The 20,342-nt window shown below is 50.9% G+C and overlaps 1 protein-coding gene across 1 annotated transcript in view; it reads right to left on the bottom strand.

Moving 5' to 3' along the window:
- Positions 1-20,342, bottom strand: part of MTHFD1L (methylenetetrahydrofolate dehydrogenase (NADP+ dependent) 1 like) — an 884,753-nt gene that overhangs the window by 321,734 nt on the left and 542,677 nt on the right. The window contains exon 14 of the mRNA XM_086927571.1: positions 14,891-14,932. Within this exon, the coding sequence (XP_086783697.1) occupies positions 14,891-14,932 (42 nt within the window). The remainder of the gene's footprint in view (positions 1-14,890; positions 14,933-20,342) is intronic.

Genomic DNA, 20,342 nt, shown 5'->3' with positions numbered 1-20,342 from the left:
TTCGGGGGTACTCCACACAGGATAAAAAAACAAATTAAAATGAATCAAATTAAGTCGAAAACGAGTTAAAATAAACCTGTGGTAGGGATGAGTCACCACATTGAGGTAGTTATCAGGACCATTAGGTATAGCCAACAAAAGACTGGCCCTGACACAGGGTTTCTTCAGCTCGGTTTCTTCCCTCTCCAGGGATAGGAGCTCCTTCATAGCCACTTTAGTGAAAACAATGTCTTTAGATGTTATAGAGTCAATGACAGAGTATAGTTCAGGCCTCCCCAACCTGGAAAAGCTATCCTTGATATACATCAACCACCTAATCCTATGTACATTATCTAGGGTCAAACAGTCCCTCATTATGGTATGATTTAGGGGGATTTCTGGATTAAGCCACATCCTAAGCCAGGCGATTAAGGGAGCTGTTTTGATCAAATCTGCGATGTAGCCTTCCCCCAATTCCATATGGACAGTATAGGATGGGGTTGACTGTGGGACACCCAAAACAGATCTAAAAAATTTATTTTCCGCTGTCTGTATGGGATCGACTCCCCTGTAACCCCACAGTGAGCCACCATATGTTGCAACTGAGATGCATTTAGCTTTGTATATTTTGCTGACAGCTGCAATAGGTCTACCCCCCAGTTTTTTAGAAAACCCGTGGAGGGCAGCGGAAGTTCTGGCCAGCATGGCTACTCTATTTTTTACATGGGGACCCCAACTACCTTTCTCATCAAAGGTGATCCCCAGGTAGGGAAAAGAGGTGACGCGTACTAGCTTTTCCTGGCCACAGAAAAAAGTTTTGTGGAAAGATTTCCTTGAGGCCTGGCCCATGAGCATTACCTGTGATTTTTTCACATTTATTTTCAGGTCTAGGGAACCCATAAAGGATTCGAAGGCATCCAAGAGTCGTTGAAGCCCCACCCCGGTTCGTGCAAGGAGAACCGCGTCGTCCGCGTAAAGGAGAACTGGTATACCCTGTTCTCCTGCACGTGGGATGTCGCTCGTAACGCCCCTGAGGGTGGGCTCCAGAGCGTTCACATATAGCGTGAACAACAGTGGTGCCAGTATGCAACCCTGTCTGACTCCCCTTTCAGATGCAAAAACGTCAGTGCACCTACCATTAGTAGAGACTCTAATTTTGGCAGAAAGGCCAGAGTGGAGGTCAGCCAATAAATTGACTATGGGTCTATCCAGGCCCATGTCAATTAATTTTCCCCAGAGCTTCGTTCTGTTGACCATATCGAATGCAGAGGAAAGGTCCATGAACCCAAGGTACATGGACCCATCCTTAGCCCTGGTATATTTCTCAATTAGTAGATGAAGGTTGAGACACTGGTCCAGGGTACTTCTCTTGGGTCGGAACCCATATTGCACATTACTCAAGATATTGTTCTCTGTGGCCCATTCATTCAATTTCGCTAATATGACTCTCCCTAGAATCTTAACTGAGGAGTCTATCAATGAAATAGGCCTATAGCATGCAGGGTCCTGCCTATTTCCTTTTTTAAAAACAGGAATAATTATTGATGTTTTCCATGACTTAGGAATGTTGTCACAGTTTAAAGCATTGAAGACCCTACAAAGCAGTCTTGACCAGAAGTTAGGGAAGCATTTAAAGGCGTCGGCAGGAACACCGTCCGGGCCCGGTGCCTTTTTGGTCAGAGTGCAATCAATAGCAGCTAAAACTTCCTCAACTTCAAAGTGCAAGTGATTACCTGATGTAATAGTAGACGCTTCCTGTACACTATTCTCTACATGATGATGGTCTGAGTATATATCTCTGAAATGTTTAATCCAGTCCTCATCTGGAATATTTGTTTCCAGAGGAGAGTTATCCTCGCCTGTAAGAAGGGGTTGGTTAACAATCCTCCAGAACTCTCCACTATTTTTTATTATGGCTGGATCAGTGAGTTGTGCCCAGGCCTCATCTTTAAGCTGTTTCTTCCTTTCTGCGATGGCCTTTTTATAAAAAGCTCTGCTTATCCTGATGAGATCACGATCTTTTGGATCAGTTTTAAGGGCATTGAGCAATGCAGAATGTGCATTGGAGCATCTGTGGTCAAACCATCTTTTAGGAGGTTTCATCTTGGGTTTACTGATCACAGAGAGCCTACCGTTTATCTTGCTACATATGCTGCCAAATGCAAGGATCACTTCCCCATCATTAGCTGGCAGTACAACCATATTTCAGCTGGGCTAAGATTCTATGTCAGGACTGGATGAGGATTATACTTCTTTCTTCACTTCATTCAAATAGCAGCTCATTAAAGTGTAACAAAAAACTACTTTTCCCATGAACACTTGGGAGAAGGTATCAACAATCCTGTGCACACATACAGTATTTAAAACAAGCAATGCAAATGTAAATAGAAAGCAAACGGTGCAAAATCCAGCGTAGAAATCTTGGTTTCTTTGATTGGTTGTTAAACAAAGCAGCCAGCCGACACGTGTTTCGTCAGAGAGACAGTGGTCTCTGACTCTTCAGGGCTGAATGATAAATTCCAAGCTCAGTGTAGTCCCTGAACCAGTAAGAATTCCAACCCGGTAGGGCACATGTTAAACAAAACAGAAACTTCTGAATACTAGAACACAGGTAGCTGTCAGGTGAGGCCACAGATGGCGTAAACATGATGTCGGTGATAATTCCAAACCGGCACCCACGTCGCTCCATCTACTTGTGTATCCGGAAAACCACAGAGGTCTTCAAAAGAAATGCCGCTAAGTAAATCACACCAGTACAGTTACAACATGGGACACAATCCTCCCATATATTTAAGGTCCTGATAAAAAAAAAAATCACACGGTTAGAACAGCGCCAAGCTAGGTAAGACGTGTGTTATGCCTACCTAATCCACTTCAGTGGTGCAAGATGCTAGCATCCTTGGGGTGGGATGCTAGCATCTTGCGATACTGACCCAAAATTGGGGGACCTGGCGGACTTGGAGGCGGGCGCCATTGCCCAAGGAGGCCTCTTCGGAGAGCCTTTAGTCAAATAATTGGGAAAATTTGTCAACACATTCACATCACTAAACAAGGGCCAGACAACCATAAAAAGGGTTTTCCCTTGTGTTTTTCATGGAGCCGGTCGAGGAAGGGGCCGTTCGACCAGTCTCACCAGAATGCTCAAAGGGGACAAGGCTTCAGAAAATATCAAGACCAGTCCAGATTTGGGAATTTTTATCCCACGAGAGGATGTTGTGGCAAGGGCAGAGGTTTCCGAGGGGCAGAAGCCACCCCAAGTCCCAGTGAGTGTTCTCCCTTCTTCCCAACTAAAAATAGGGGGACGGCTGGCAAATTTTTTACAGGATTGGATTTCCATCACGCTAGATGCGTGAGTTCTGCAGACGGTGCAGGGGTTCCACAGATTATCTGGGAGAACCTGTCCAGAGGCCCAGGCCCCGTCCCATTCAGTTCTCAATCCCAGAGACTGCCCATGTAGACTAGGAAGTTACATCCCTCCTCAACAAGGGCGCCATCTCACCTTCCTCACCACACCCAAGGGGGTTTATACCCAACACTAGCAGCCCGCCCCAGCGTTGCCTGGGGCAGAAGGGGCTGGGGGCAGCCTTCCAGGCTTGCGCGCACCTTACCTCAGCGCTTGCTCCCAGTCGCACAAACCCAGGCCCCCGCTCCAGTCTGCCTCACTTCAATGCCCCCACTACTCTCACTTAAATGTCTGCACCCTCCAGTCCGCCTCACTTCACCACCCCCCACTACACCAAGCCAGTCTACACGCCCCGCTGCAGTCCACAATCCCGCTCCATTCTGCCTCACTTACCGCTCCTCCACGCCTACTTCACCGCTCCTCCCCGCGTTTCACATACCTCATGGCGCTGCAGTCTTGCTACGTTCTCCGCTCCTCCATGCGCTGTTGTCCTCCATTCCGCTCCAGTCCGCCTTACTTCACCGCTCTTCTCCGCGGTTCACGTACCTCATTCCCTCCAGTCTGGCTAAGTTTTCCGCTCCTCCCCGCGCTGTTGTCCGCTCCTCCTCGCGTTCCTGTCCTCCGATGATGTCAGCACGCACGTTGTTAGCACACACGGCCGGCGCTAATTCTTAGGGACTACTTTTTTTTCATTGTTTATTTTTTAAATAACGTTTATTTTTATTTTTTTCATAGCCTATGTCCATCTACTGGACCCCCCCTTTCCAACGCTGTATTGGGTGTTGCGATTGGTGGTGTACTTTGAGTTTACCTGGCTCAAAGGACACAGTTCTCTCTTTATAATAGTAGTATAGATATTCCTGGTCAACAAGATCGACGATGGCCGCAGGCCAGTTATAAATCTAAGGAAGTTTAACAAATGGCTAGTTTACCACCACTTCAAGATGGAGGGTATTCACCTCCTCAGAGATGTTTTGCATCCTCCGGATTGGATGGTGCGCCTAGATCTCACGGATGCATACCTGGTAATCCCAGTTTTTCTTCCACACAGGCGATTTCTCCAGTTCGTATGGCGTCAAACTTACGAATTCACCGCTCTTCCATTCGGCTGGACTTCTGCCCCTTGGTGCTTCACCCAGGTGCTCAAACCAGTGGTGGAGTTCCTGAGAGCTTTAGGCATACAGATGATTGTGTATCTAGACAATTTCCTTCTAATGGGTTCTTTTTTTTTTTTTTTTAAATTTATAAAACCTTTATTGTAGCAAAGCACACAGCTATTCAGCCTAACATCCCGGAGGCAAGGCAGCATGGTATCAGGAGAAATAAAGTGCAAGACGATTAACATCAGAACATTGCAGGTTGTTTTTTATTTTATATATAACAACAAAAACCAAGAAAGAAGCGCCAAAGGGCGCATAGGAAAAGCAATGGAGGAAAAAGAAATGCGCATGAGTTAGTTGGAGGCATCGGAGGTCAGGTAAGAATCTAGAGAAGAACGGAAAGTAGGATGTAGGAGGGGGGGGGGGGAAGGAAAGCAGGAGAATTACAGTAAGTGTAAAGTAGCTGGTGTCATCGGTTACGGTGACAGGTGTCCCTCGCAGGGAGGAGGCTCAGGTGGTAAACACAAATCACCCCTGTAAGCATTCCACGCCCCCCACACCTTGTTCCATGTCTGAGGCCTCCCCCTGGCAGCGTACACCGTTTTCTCACGTAGCATACACCAATCCATATTGGCCTTCCATTGCACCACCAGGGGGGCCGTGTTAGAGCCCCATTTCTGCGCTATATCTCGCTTAGCCACCATGTTGCCCAAGGTAGCCCAACGAGTCTGCGCCGTGTTGTAGTCATTTGGCTCCCAGATGTTGAGGAGGCACCTCCGCGCCTCCGCTGCCAACTCAACTCCAGTCACTTCCCTCATTACTCGGTGTACTCTATCCCAGTAGGGGGCGATGACAGGGCACTCCCACAAAATATGCATGAAGGTAGCAAGGGCTCCACAGCCACGACGACAAAAGCCATCAGGTGAGAAGCCCATGCGCACAAGCCGGGGGCCGGTAACATATACCCGGTGGAGGATCTTGAACTGCACCAGTCGCAGACGCGAGGAAATGGCGACCTCCTTAGGGGAGGACACAGCACTCTGCCAGTCCTCGTCGTCCAGTTCCAGGCCGTCGGCTATCCACTGTTCTCTCAAGCGCTGGAGGAGGTCAATTCTAACATTGATCAGCTTCTTGTAGGACAAAGAAATGGCACTATCAGGCATATGGCCGTCCAGAATCCTGTCCTCCAAGGGGGAGCTTTCGGGGATTTCGCCCTCCTCTGGCCTAGCGGCACTTATCGCGTGTTTCAGTTGGGCGTATCGGAAAAACTCTGCTCCACCCAAGTGGTATTCAGCCTGCAGTTGGGGAAAAGTCTTAACCTCTCCTTTAGCTACAATGTCTTCCACCCTGGAGATACCTATAAGGTCCCACTTATCAAGCCCCTTGGTGTGCCAGAGCTTGCCCAGGATATCAGAATCGTACAGAGGGGTGAATCTCGTCAGTCTGCCCTGCCAGCCCTGTATCTTGGTAATCGTCCGCCACGTGTGGACCGCTGCCTTGGTCGGGCCCGTAAGGCGCCGGTCGAAGGACCTGGAGTACAGGGCGCGGTAGTAATTGCCTCCACGCAAAAGCCACCTGTCCATAGCGTAGCCCGGACTGTCCGCGGGGCCATAAAGGCCATGGTTGATGGCAGTGAGCTGGGAGGACCAGTAGTACCGCCGCACATCTGGTAGAGCGATGCCCCCGTCATACCACGGTAGCGTAAGCTTCTGAATGGCGACGCGTGGCTGACCCCCCCAGAGCAAGTCACGTTGCAGGCTCTCAACCTCTCTAAAGTAGCGAGCCGGAACAAGGTCCTGGGTATTTTGCAAGGCATATAGAAACCTGGGCAGGGACATCATTTTAAACAATGCCGCCCGGCCCAGGAGAGAAAGCGGAAGCCTGCGCCAACTATCAACATCCCTCCGCAGTCGTTGAAGAGGAGGGAGCAGGTTGTAGTCATACCGCGCCTTAGGACTACCTGATATGTAGATTCCCAGGTACCTGAAACCTTGCCCGGCCAGTTGTATGTTGCAGCCCCTAGGGAGGCGTGGCGTGTCTCCCTTGAGAATGTAAAGGGAGGACTTGGCCCAGTTGATAATCAGGCCAGAGTAGCGCCCAAACAGCCGGAGTACGTCACACGCCACAATAAGCGACTTACAAGGAGAGGTAAGATAGAGCAGGATGTCGTCCGCATAGAGGGAGACCCTGTCTTCAAAACCCGGGGCCCAGGTGATTCCATGCAGGTCAGGGTGCGAGCGTAACATGGCCGCCAGTGGCTCCAGGGCCAGCGCAAACAGGAGTGGTGACAGGGGGCAGCCCTGTCTAGTGCCACGATGAAGAGCAAAGGAAGCCGACATGCGACCGTTAACTGTGACAGCGGCCAGTGGGCACGCATAAAGAAGCTGCACCCAGCCCAGGAAGCCCGGTCCAAACCCAAGCTTTGTCAACACCGCCCAGAGGTAGCTCCACTCCAGGGAGTCAAAGGCCATCGTGGCATCAAGGGAGGCCAGTAACGCCGGTTCCTCCAGGGCGTGAGCTCTGGCCATGACACCATGCAAGCGTCGCAGGTTAAGGGCAGTGTTGCAGTGGGGAATAAAACCCGATTGGTCCGGGTGCACCAAGTCGCTGATGACGCCGACCAGCCGGTTTGCAAGCAGTTTGGCTAGGATCTTGGGTTCCGCGTTGAGGAGAGAGATAGGACGGTAGGATCTACAAACGTCCTTTGGCTTGCCTTCCTTGTGAATGACCACTATGGTGGCCAGTCGTTGATCCAAGGGGAGGACACCCTCCTCCCGAGCCCGCAGGAACATAGCTCTCAGATGGGGAGAGACCACGTCCGGCCTAATCTTGTACAACTCAGCCGGTATGCCATTGGGGCCGGTAGCTTTACCCGACCGCAGGGCGCGGATCGCCAAGGCAATCTCGTCCGCGGTTATATCCCGATCCATATCTACACGTTCCTCGTCAGAAAGACAGGGGAGGTCAATCGTCGAGAGAAACTCGGCTGAATCAGCCTCGGAGCAGTCCGAACCAGAGGTATAGACGCCCCGGAAGTAGTCTGCAAAAGTCTCGGCAATAGCGCTCGGGTCCGTGACCGCCACTCCGTCCTCGCCCCGGATCTCCGGAACCACCCGGCTTGCCGCCTCGCGCCTGTCCAACCAGGTCAGCAACTTACCGGCCTTGTCCCCAACGTCATAGATGCGGCCCTGCTGTTCCCTGGCCAAGACCAGGGCGGCATTCGTAGCGAGATCATGGTACTCCGACTGTTTTAGGGAGAGGTCGTGTAGGAGAGAAGGGTCCGGCTCAGGCCCCAAGTGGGACTCGAGATCCAGGACTTCCTCTTCAATATGCGCAAGGTCGGCATCACGAGCCCGTTTAGCCTCCGCGATGAGAGCCAGGGCCTCGCCCCGCAACACAGTCTTGAATGCCTCCCACAGGGTGACCGCCGAGCCAACCAAACCAGCATTTTCGGAGAAGTACAAATCGATGGCCTTGGCTAGGAGTGCGCGCGTCTTGTGGTTACGGAAGTACCAAGGGTTTACCGCCACCGGACGGCTGGACAGGACGATGCCAAAGTCGAACGAGACCCACAACGGAGAGTGATCAGAGACGCCCCGTGCCAGAAAACGGGCCTCAGACACGGCAGGCGAATGTGCCGCCAGGGTAAGGACATAATCTATACGGGACAGACTCCCATGGGCATTGGAGAGGAAGGAAAAATGGCGGAGCGCGGGATGCAGCAGTCGCCAGCTATCCACCAAACCCATGGAGTCGAGAAAGGCCGGCAGCCACATTTGGGAATTCCGGAGGTCCCTCGGCGGTTGGCGATCAAGGGTGCCAGAGCAGACTGAGTTGAAGTCACCCCCCAGGATCAATAAGCCCGCAGGCAGGGACAAGATGGCGCCACCAAGATCTTGAAAGGTGCTGGATTGGAGGCCTGGAGGAACATAAACCGAAAGCAACGCCAGGGAGCGCCCCTCCCAACGTCCCGCCACAGCGGCGTAGCGTCCCCTATCATTAAGCACTGTGACGTCTATTTCAAAGGGAAGGGACGCACGCACTAGGATGCCCGCCCCCCGGGAACCCGCGGAGAACCCAGAGTGGGCGACCATTTTGTAGCCCCTTACGGTTTAGGGCCTTGCAGGAGTTCCCTACCAAATGCGTCTCCTGCAGAAGTACAACATCGGGCATATGTCTCTTTATCAATTGTATTACCACCCCTCTCTTAACTCGGTCACCCAACCCATTAACATTCCAGCTTAGCACTTTTAAATTCCTACCCCCCATCAACCGACAACCCGCCCCACCCGGCCCCCACCAGCCCAATCATCAAGTATACAGTAAAAAACACAGTCCATTGCCTCAAGAAAGAGAAAGAGAAGAAACAAACGAACAAATAAACTTGCATAGTTGCACCCCCCACCCTGCACCCCTGCATATGACTGAAAAGCCCCCCCAACCAGCATTGTGCCTGTCGCCCCATAACTACTCTACAAGAAGACACCCAGAGGAGTAAGGAATCTCCGCGAACACCCCCCGCCACCCTCCATGTACAGACAGGAAAGTCAACAGGGTGAAATAAGACAATATCTGATAGTCATATGAGGCAGAAATAACAAACGATGAATCACCCACTATGGAGCCAAGTCTCATAGGTCCGGGCCACCAGCAGCACCACCTTCATGTTCATCCTGAGCGTCTCGGCGCGGCGATAAAGTGTCCAGCCAGTCACTTACATTTTCAGCAAAGTCAAAGAAGAGGGCACGGCCCTCATACTCTATCCGGAGCTTGGCAGGGAACATCATGGAATATTTAAACCCCAAGTCCCGTAGTCTTCGCTTCACCCCGGCGTAGCTCTGGCGCTGTCGCTGTACCGCCCTGGTAAAGTCCGGATAGAAATGGACGTCGGCGTTCTGAAATTTAAGCGGTCCATGCCGTCTGGAAGCCTGCAAGACCGCGTCCCTGTCTCGGAAATTGAGCAACCGGGCCACGATGGGTCTAGGCGCCACGCCCGACTTCGGCGGGCCACCCGGCACTCGGTGAGCTCGCTCCACCGAGAAGAAGTTGCTAAGGCCAGGCGGTGCCAGATGGGTCTTGATTAGGTCTTCTACGAGGAGATCCGTCGCCGCCTCTTCCGAACCCTCCGGTACCCCGACAATGCGGACGTTCTGCCGCCTGGCACGGCTCTCAAAATCCTCCAGCCGCCTCGAGAATTGTTCCGCGGTCCTCTGCAGGTTCCTGACCTCTGTCTGTAGGTCCGAGACGTCGCCCGTCAGGCTGGACGCCTTAATGTCCAGGGCCTTGACTCGATCGTTAGTTTTACCCAAATCGGCTCTAAGGAGAGTCAGGTCGACGGCCATAGTGTCCACTTTATGCGTAAGGACTTCATGCTGTTGCTGCATGTCCGCCCGGAAACTAGTGATGGCCCCCATGATGTCGCTCAGGGTAGGCTCCGAGCCGCCCGACGAGCCCGAAGGCGGGAGGTTCGTGGCAGAGGGTCCGGTAACAGGTGGCGTCTTTGGCTGGGTATAGCGCTCAATCCTGTTTTGCTGCTGCTGTGACTTGCCGCAAACGCCTTTGCCCGATGTCTTGTCGGGGTCCCCTCTGCCCGCCATGTTAGGTCCGATGGGAACAAAGGGCTATGCCAGGCAAGCCCGAGCCCGGTGAGCCGGAGATCTTGTCCGGGCCGGACAGTAGGAGGCCGCCTCAGGAACACATTGTAGGCAATGACACCCCACCAGTGAAGACGATAGGCAGACACTCCGCAGGTCGATCGTGCGTAGTGACGGAGTCCGGAGAGACAATGGCACTGCACTGGCACGGAGTCCCACTCGACGTAGCTCAGCGTAGGAAACACCGATTCGTGATCTGAAAACGGTTCTCGCCTCAGTGGACCATCAGCAACAAAAATCCACCCTCGTGGATCAGGATTTCAGGCAGGATAGTTGCGGAGGATCGGAAGGTCCGCGGAGCTCCGAGCTTACGCGGCCATCTTGGTTGCCCGCGAAGCTCCTCCCCCCTCTAATGGGTTCTTGCCTGTGCCAGCTGTCAGCCCATCTTCAGATGGCGGTGGATCTGCTTCAGAGCTTAGGCTTTGTAGTAAGCGAGAAAACAGCTCTGTTACAGCCCTCCCAGTCCATAACTTTTTTGGGGTTCATAATAGATTCCACCTCCTCCACTCTAAGCCTTCCCTCCAGGAAGGTGGCGAAGATCCGGCATGAACTAAGACGTGTCCTTTCCAGACAACAGATGTCCCTCCGCCAACTGGCTGGGTGGTGGGCCTCCTTTCGGCATCAATCCAAGCCATGTTCCCGGGCCCGCTTAACTATCGGGCTCTATAATTCCTGAAGCCGTATTTCCTTCGCAAGGGGTTCCCTTACTCTTATAAAGTTGCCCTGTTCAGCGAGGCTCGAGAACAGATCCAATGGTGGCTGGACCCCATGGAAGCCTGGACCTGGAACACCCGCGCAATTTTTAGCTCTGCGCCAGATCTGGTTATAGAGTCAGATGCCTGCAGGTTAGGCTGGGGCGCCAGGTGTAGGGATCTCTCTACGGAAGGATTGTGGAGTCCCGACAAACAGAAGTTACATATCAACTGTTTAGAACTTCTGGTGGGGTCTTTTGCCATTTGCTGCTGGACAAGGGACTCAGTGCAGTCATGTGTCATCCTCAAGATGGACAACATCTGGGTGGTCCGATATATAAACCACCTAGGAGGCACCAGATCCAAAGCCCTTTCAGACATAGCCACGAGTTTCTGGGAGTACTGCCTAAACAGCCAGGTTTCGGTCACAGCAGAATACTTACCAGGTTCAAGAGAATCAGGAGGTGGATTTTTAGTCCCACAACTTCAGGGATTCCAGACTTTGGATGCTCGATGCAAGCATATTTGCGATGTTGAACGACCACCTGGGTCCCTTCTTGGTGGACCTGTTCACTTCGAGATTGGACCACCAACGTCCCCGCTTCTTCGGCTATAGACCAGATCCCTTGGCAGTGTCCACAGATGCTTTCCTCCAGGACTGGAGCTCAGAGAAGGGGTACGCCTTCATGATGATCACGAGGACAACGGCTCAGGTCAGGCGACAAAAAGCGGAGTTCGTCATAATCACCCCATGTTGGAAGTCGCAAGTCTGGTTTCCAGTTCTTCTGAAACTTTCCTGGGATTCTCCAATCCTACTCCCCCACTTTCTGACTCTCCTACTGAGTCCCAACAAGGCTCTGCATACTCTGGTGCAGACGAACTCGCTGTGGCTCATGGCATGGCGGATTTCAGGGGACGATGGGAGGTCCCAGGGATTTCGCAGGAGGCTGAAACATTCATATCCAAGGCTTGGGCAAACAGCACTGTCAAGAGGTACAGATCTTCTTGGGGCAGATGGTACTGTTGCTGTTTGCGACAGGGTTTGAATCCCCTGGTCGCAGATGTAGCGCATGTCCTGAATACCTTGGCACAATTGGCTTTCAATGGCATGGCATACCGGTCGATAAACACCTTTCGCCCTGCCATATCCTCCGGACATGTGCTGATTAATGACACTTCTGTGGGCGAGCACCCGATGGTAGGCAGAATGTTACGTGGTATTCAACTCTCTTTACCGCCAGAGCCTCGCTACTCTGTCCTTTGGGACGCAAAACAAGTGCTCAACTTGTTTCTGTCCTGGCAACCAAACCATTTTCTCTCCAGGAAAGAGCTTTCAGCTAAGTTGACTAGGTTTCTCTGCCTCATCTCATGTAGGCGGGTCTCCGATGTCAGAGCTTTAACATCACAAGTAGAAGGTTTACTCCTAATGGAGTGACTTTCACTCTCCTTAAAAGGACGAAGTGTCATACCAGGGTTATTTCTTACCCAGAATTTCCAGTCTCTCCGAAACTGTGTGTGGTTCGATGTCAAAGCATATGAAGAGATGATGGAAGAGGTTTGTCCACTAGGGTAACACCAACTTCTCATTGCTCTGTCCGAATTTATAGCTAAGGCCCAGTAGCTCTATGACTCCCCCTCCGCCTATGTCAACTGCGGGGGTGGTTCCTCTCGGACTCATTCCCGGTCCGCTTGGGGATGCGACAAGGTTGCCCGATGTCACCCCTCCTTTTATTCCTGGCCATGGAACCTCTGGCGGTAGCCTTCCACCAGTCCTCACTGCTGGTGGGCATTTCCACACCTGGAGGGAGTGTCAACCCTCTATCCATAAGCTGATGACATCCTACTCACGTTCTTGGACCTCTTTCGATCGCTCCCTGCACTTGTAGTAACCATCTCAGACTTTTCAGGCTCTGGGGCTGCAAGATTAATTGGGACAGGAGCGCAGCACAGATGTAGCTGCCTACCCCTTTCAGTGAAAGCTCGCACACCTCAATTACATGGGGATGTACATCAATCAGGGCCTAAACCGCATGGTGGTCGATAACCAAGGGTCACTGCTGGAATGCACACTACTGGACAATGAAAAGTGGTCCCACTTCAGTGTCTGGATGTGGGGCCGGTTACAGGCAGTTAAGATGGCGATCCTGCCACACTTCATCTATGTCTTGGGCATAAGTCCCCTGCTTGTGCCCCTTTCGCTCCTGCGCTCAGTGGACAGGGGCATAAGGTCCTTCACCTGGTGACTGTCCTGGCACTGGTTGGCCAGTGGCCATCTCATAACCCACCGTTTGTGCAGTGGATTAGGTGTACACTCTGTTGAGCATTACGCCCTGGCCTTGCACTTTGCACAACTCACCTATACGCTCCCACAGGCACGGACCCTCCGTTATGGGTAGCAAATGAGCGTAACCGCCTGGAATTTCTCCAGGGGCTGCATCCCATTTACCTCTATGATGTCTCGGTCACCAGACTCCAGGAACCTTATGCTCCAGGGCATGGTCAAATCCTGGTCCCATGCCCACTGTCTCCTCTCAGTGGACACCCCCCTCCAAGAAAAAGGGCGCCTGTGGGGTAAAACTGGCCTCCACATCAGTTACTTGGTACTTGACTGGGGAGTATGGTAAACAGGTATGTGCCCAGGGTACCATATACCATCAAGCCCTTCGAGACACTGCTGGAGGTGTTCGGCCTCCCACCCAGTAAATACTGGCAGTACCTACAATTGCGTCACATTATCACCCTGGGCTCTCCTGCCCTTACCGGTGGTCTCATTCCGGAAGACATAGGGTCGCTCTCGGAGGGGGCGGCTTCTACACCCTTTTGACCTGACACTTATACTAGCTGCCTCTGCTGGACAGCTTGCACATCAAATGGCAGGCCCACCTCCAGGTGGAGTACGAACCAGGACTGGGCAGAGCTGCTGGAAGTCCTGGGCAACAGAGACAGGGAAGCTCAGCTGAAGTTCCATCTTTTTAAATGTCTCCTGGACTGGCACTGGACCCCGGGGATGCTACAGATGGCACCGCTGCTACCCCACTTCGACTGCTGCTGCTGGACCTGGTCCTCATCCTCTCGGACTGCTCCATCGTCCGCCCCTTCTGGGAGGCAGTTGGTCATGCTCTCCATTACTTCGCCGATTCCCCAACCTTGTTTCGCTGCGAGCACTGGCTGCTTTATTTGGTGCTGGCAACAACTTAAAACTGAGTCCTCCTGCTCTGACGATCCACCCACCCCCTCAAGCATGATGAATGGCTGTACCAGACGACCTCATACGAACGAGTCATTTATAATCTACAATACAACATAGAAACTTTCCTCCGCACCTGGAAACCATTTCTCCAATGAGCCAGGGGTTGTATGCCCTACATTGGCTGCATGGTGGGTGGTCCTGCTGGGTAATCAGCCGCCTTCTTGGACCATAGTCGTGCTTGCGGCCTTGTCTCCCTACAAGGGCTCACTCTGCCCCATGCACTTTTCCTTGACCCACTTCCCCCTACTGATTCTCTACTTTTTCTCCCCCTGCCCTCTTCTTCCCCTCCGTTTTTCTCCCCCAACCCTTTTCCCCCTTCTCTCTCCGCCCTCCCCTCCTGTGCCACACCCCCTCCCCATAGTCTGGGGGACCACTACTTCCACTTCATCCACCACTTCTTATTCCCTTCCGTCTCCCCTCCCTTGCCTACCCTTCCGCGCCTCCCCCGTCACTCCCCTTTCCAGTTTCCCCCTTGCCCTAGGTCCCCCCACTGGCTGCCCCGGGTATAGACTCAATTGATGTACTGTCTACTATTTATGTATCATATAAACCCTTATACTCTCTGGCGCCTAAGGGTGGCCGTAGCATTACACTGCTGATTGTATCCTTTTGTTGTTTTCCCCCTTGTAAAATCTGAATAAAGAATTGTGAAACAAAACGAAAAGACATCTTAAGCACAACTCTGGATTTACTAATAAAATTGTGAACTGTATCCAAGTAACAAAAGAAACCATAAGAAAGTCAACTTTTACCTCAATTCATTATACAATTATCAACATGTATATTCTGCTCCCCTTAATGAGGATTCTTACCTCTTCTGTATATTCCTTTGCGAGTGGGGCTCCAGCTGTGACCTAAAATTCAAATGCAAGGATTATCAATGTTGCCCACGCCTTTGACTATCATTAACAAAACAATTATAGGGTTGCTTTTGGTGAATGTGAATTCATCCTCATCGTCTAACACATTAGCCCAAAAATTATACCTAATAATAGCAACTTCCTAGCCTGAAAACGAACATTTGCCTACACCAAGAAGCACTAACCCAGTTCTGGAGCTGGAACTAGTGGATAAGAAAATGTTTTATAGGCTACAAAATCCAAATGCACCCTGTAGGACCCTGTTGATGGTATGACAGATTTCTTCACAACAGTTTCCTGCCCATTTTAATTGAGCAGAAAAGATGTTTTCAGAACAATCTCAACCGTGGATAGAATGTCTAGGTTATCACTAGACGAATATTTCAGGCTGGAAAAGCAGAAAAGGAATGGTGATAAAAATCGAACTTAATGCCTCTGGGGAAGTTTTCTTTTTGATGATGCAAAAAGGGGGTTTATTTTTAGGCAAGGCGAGAGTCAGAAAAACACCTTCAAGATCTCTTTATAATATGACACAGCAGTCCAAACAGTAAACCGCGTGTGGTATAATATAACCCAAGGCCCTAGGAGCCTCAATATTATAAAACAGGGCTCTTGACCCTGGGGTTTAACAGGCTTATTTCCCAATCGGATGTACAATGGGCCCGAACAGGAGGGGAATAATTACACTGGGTAAAATATTTTAAGGCCGCAGATAAACACAGGCGCCAGCCCATTCTTAGGTATAGGTGCCCCAGCCTAGCTGTGAGTGTACGCAGCTGTTAAATAATGCACTACAAAACATCAGAAGTAATGGAAGGCATATTTTCCGGCACCTGACAAGCCCATGATTTCCCCTTGGAATTATCCTCTCCAAACCATTTCTCTCAAAACAGCGCCCAGACTTCCACCAGCAGTTTAGATGAAAGCTTTTACAATCCTCAGCAGAAAGCGCCAACATTGGAAAAGAACCTTAACAGTGCCCGGTGCTTATCGCGCATCACTGGGGTAAGTAAGCACATGCGGCTTCCATTTTGGAGCAGGTTTTCAAATTAAATTAAGAACACACCGCCTCCATATTGTTTACCACCGCCTTTTGGGAACTTGGTGGTCGTTTCATTTTACAACCGTACAAGCGCTACTTCATTGAACAGTTGTGATATTATTTGCACCTTTCAAACACATACACGCAATCTAAAGTAAGACATCTAAGTAACTAACCGGTGCTGGTTAATCGGGCTAGGTTGACACCTTCCCTTTAATTACAATAAAGTTATGGCAAAAGAAACAGGCTAAGCAGGCCTTTCAGAAAGTCTAATGCAACCACCAGATTTCAATGCTGCCCCAGAAATACCATAACCGTCACCATATGCTACTCAAAAATGACCCCCCAGTCCTTAGCGGAGTTCACCTACTGGCTTGTTACCAGTTACTGCTGCTGGTTTTAGGGACAGCAGCCAGATTAGAAATAGGACTGAACCAGTGAAAAGTGCAACAAAATGCAACCAGAAGTATCGTGCAGCCCACTTATGTAAACCTTACTCTGTATATAATATAGTGTAGATGCAGTTTAATAAGCAGAAAAAGATACAATGGAAGTAACACAGACAAACTAAAAAATGCCATTTCGAGTTCCCACTCTCCAACAAAGGAAATGGACAACATCGACAAAACACCTCTCCCTCCTTGCACATCATAAAAACACGTGACATAATGCGAGGGCCTCATCACATCACTAACGCCAATACAGCACTTGCAGGCAAAGACTCACTCCAAAAGACACTATGCACCTCAAAAAGCTCCATCCTGAAAAGCACCACCCAAGTGAGACGCACCCAGGATCAGGGGTGTGCAAAATTATAATTAGGGGCGTGCCAAATGACACCTGCTAACCATTTACCACAACCACAAGTGCGGTGCAAAATGTGCCATGCAAACGTCACTGGTGACGTTTTGTAATCAATATAAAAAACAAGCCACTTCTGGGGGTGACTCAGGGTTAGGGTTCAGAATTCCAAGCTGCCTCGAAAGTCTCAGTGAGGGCTCATTTAAAGCTTCAAGCCTAGCCAGGGCGCCAGAAGATCAGATGCATTTGCTCGAACGCCCTCTGTCACCTGGTGCGCATGGTTTACTCCGGGTTAGTAGGCTGAGGGAGACTCCTGTCCATCTAGTTGCTCTCCCAGATGGTGCGGGGTCCGGGAAGTTGTACTGCTTTCGGTGGGAAGAAAAGCTCTGTCATGACCAAGGGGCCAGAATTTTGGTGCAACTTGCCTGGGGTGCTTGTACTGGCATGCTGTGTCACCCAGTGCCTGAGGGCTTAAAAGACATGCCTGGGCCCTGAATGAGTGCCCCCGGGAACTGAGGCCCATGCATCAGGCTACCGTGCCTCAGAATGCCTATAAGTGGCTTACCCAGGCCCAGGGAAGGCTCCCCTGCTTTGCTGGAATAAGAAGTTCTGACGGTGTCCCAGGTCAGAGCTACTTCTGGCCCTGGGGTTCAAGGTCCCGGCCCTGGGATCCATTCTCCAGTTCACTGTGCCACAAAGTGCCCAGAAGAGGTTCCACAGGACCTGTTCTTTCAGGTTGAAAAGCTCTGACCTGGCCCTGGAACAGAGCTCAGACTGACCTGGCCTGTGTCCCTAGCAACTCTGGTCCATGAGTCAGACAGCCATTTATCAGAGAGCCCAGGACGGATTTCTGCAGGCCCAGGGAGGGCTCACCTGCTTCCCAGGGTGAAAAACACTCACAGTTGGGAGGATGTGCAGGCGGGCAGGGCTGTGCCTGGCCTCAGGCAGGGCCAGAGGTCAGGGCCACAGCCTACGGAGTCCCTCTGTATCCCTCCAATTTAAGCAGAAATGATTTCTAGAAGGCACAGTGCGACCAGATGGCCATCCTCTGGGCATGGTCAACTAGTGGTGCGCCCAGTAGAAGGGAATGACACAACCAGATGTCTGGGCTGCCCCAAAAATCTGAAAAAGGCCTAATTTGAAGCTTCAAGCAGAGAAAGGGTTCTAGGAGGTCAAATACATTCATTCTAACGTCCTCCTTCTGTTCCCCGGTGTTCACAAATTACTAGAATGACAAGTTGCCTTCCTCCATATAGGCAAGGACAAGGTGCTTGGGACCTTTCAATCATCTCGTCATTGTACATGGGCACTATGAAGGCAGTGGCCAGCCTGCCCGGGGCCAGAGGGCCTTGGATTCTAACTGCCTTCCAATCATTCCTGATGAGCTTGCCCGGGAGCCTGTCTTGCTTACCAGAGAACAGACAAGACTTCTAACTAAAAACACCCAGGCAGGGAAGATATGCCTGGGTACTGTGTCGCAATGAAATTCAATAGGAATGCAGGGACGTTTGGAAATATGTTTATTGGTAATTATAACCAGACAACAAAGCCACTGTTGCCAAGCCCTCTGAGGAACAACTTCAACTGTCATTCAGTGGAATGTTCTCCACGACAGCACTCTGCTATGGAATTTCTACCCCCTAACATTCCAAAGCAAAGTACAACTTGCTTTACTAATGAACCTTAACTACAACAGACTGACTACCCGGCACTGTACTATGATTAATTCATCCATTGAACCTTTCCAAAATGCCAAACCTTTCGCAAACTGCGTATGTATGTGTGGAGAGCACTCACTACATTGGAAAAATAAGTTATTGCGTCTAGAAACAGCACACTCTTTTCTTTCCTCCCGACACAAACTAGTGCTCCACCTCCATCTATAGTAGAACATTAATTCCCAAAACAATACCCAACAGTGAAAGCAAATCAAAAAAGAGGCAGGGACTACCAAATAAATATGGTTTACCCGCAGCAGCCCCATAGCGAAGACCCGCGGATTACCAGCAAACATGCCTCAACTCAGCTTCACACCTGTGGGCATGCCTTAGCGCATCCAAATGATACAGCAAGTCCTACTTCACTCAAATGACACAAAGCACAAGTTACTACTTGTGTAACGATATATCTGTAAGAGACATTAGTTAGTGATAGATTCCTTACCTTAGAATATCCCCAGGCATCAGACTGGATCCGGAAACTTTTGCGTAGCAGTACCATTGAGCGTCGGTAGGCGTCGTCTGCGGCTCCGCGTCCGTCGTCGGTGTCGTGGGCGCCGTGATGATGTTGTCCGTCGGAGTACTTAGACGCCGCCTCCGCGTGCTGACGTCAGTTCTTAGACACAGCTTTTCCGCGCCAGAAACGCAGAGCTATGCTAAAAACCAATACTGGTGCCTTGAAACTAGGGCCCTGAAAGGGGATGACCTTAACCCTAGATATCGGTTCGCAGAACAGGGAGGATGGGTGGGTCGGTAAGGAATCTATCACTAACTAATGTCTCTTACAGATATATCGTTACACAAGTAGTAAATTGTGCATCTGAAAGAGACACGTTAGTGATAGATTCCTTACCTTAGAATAGATAACCCAGCAATAACAACCCCGGTGGTGGGTCTGCAAACCAATAATCACACCAGAAAGTCCTGGAGGACGGAACGGCCAAAGAAGCCATCCCTCCGGACTTGGCTGTCCAGGCAATAGTGTCTTGCAAACGTGTGCAGCGAGGCCCACGTAGCCGCCTGGCAAATGTCCTGCAAGGGCACACCTCGGCCCAAGGCAGTTGTAGTCGCTGTGGCACGAGTGGAATGAGCCCTTAGCCCAACAGGGGGTTCCTTCTTTGCCAAGGAGTAACACGCCTGGATACACAAGATAATCCATCACGAGATGGTCCGCTTGTGTAACTCTTTCCCCTTCTTAGCGCCCACGTAACCAACAAAGAGTTGGTCATCCACCCGGAACTGGCGTGTGCGATCCAGATAGAATGAGAGCGCACGTTTTGGGTCCAGACGGTGGAGCCTATCTTCCTCTCTCGAGGGATGCGGAGGCGGAAAGAAGGTGGGCAAGGTGATGGATTGCCCAATGTGGAAGGGCGTGACTACCTTGGGTAGGAAAGAGGGCCTTGTCCGCAACACAACCTTGTCCGGATGGACTGAAAGGAAAGGAGGTTTACAGGATAGAGCCTGGAGCTCACTCACTCTCCTGGCAGAGGTGATGGCTAGCAGGAAGGCAGTCTCAAAGTAAGAAGGCGAAGAGGACAGTTGTGGAGTGGCTCAAAGAGAGCTAACATCAGAAATGTAAGAACCAGGCTCAAGTCCCACTGAGGCATCACAAAGGGAACAGGTGGAAACGTGTGTGATGCCTTTCAGGAATCGATTTACAATAGGGGACTTGAACAAAGATGGTTGATCAGGCAGCCTTAATAAGGCTGAAAGGGCAGAAAAATAGCCCTTGATAGTGCCCAGAGCAGAGCCCTGCTGGGCAAGAGAAAGAAGGAAGAGAAGAACCTCAGAAAGAGGGGCAGAGAGAGGATCCACAGCCTTTGCTGTGCACCATGCCACAAAT

Source organism: Lissotriton vulgaris, chromosome 6 (assembly GCF_964263255.1).
Source record: "Lissotriton vulgaris chromosome 6, aLisVul1.2, whole genome shotgun sequence".
NCBI classification, from domain to species: Eukaryota; Metazoa; Chordata; class Amphibia; order Caudata; family Salamandridae; genus Lissotriton; species Lissotriton vulgaris.
Note: the sequence above shows the minus strand (reverse complement) of the source record. Positions and strands in the feature narration are given on the sequence as shown.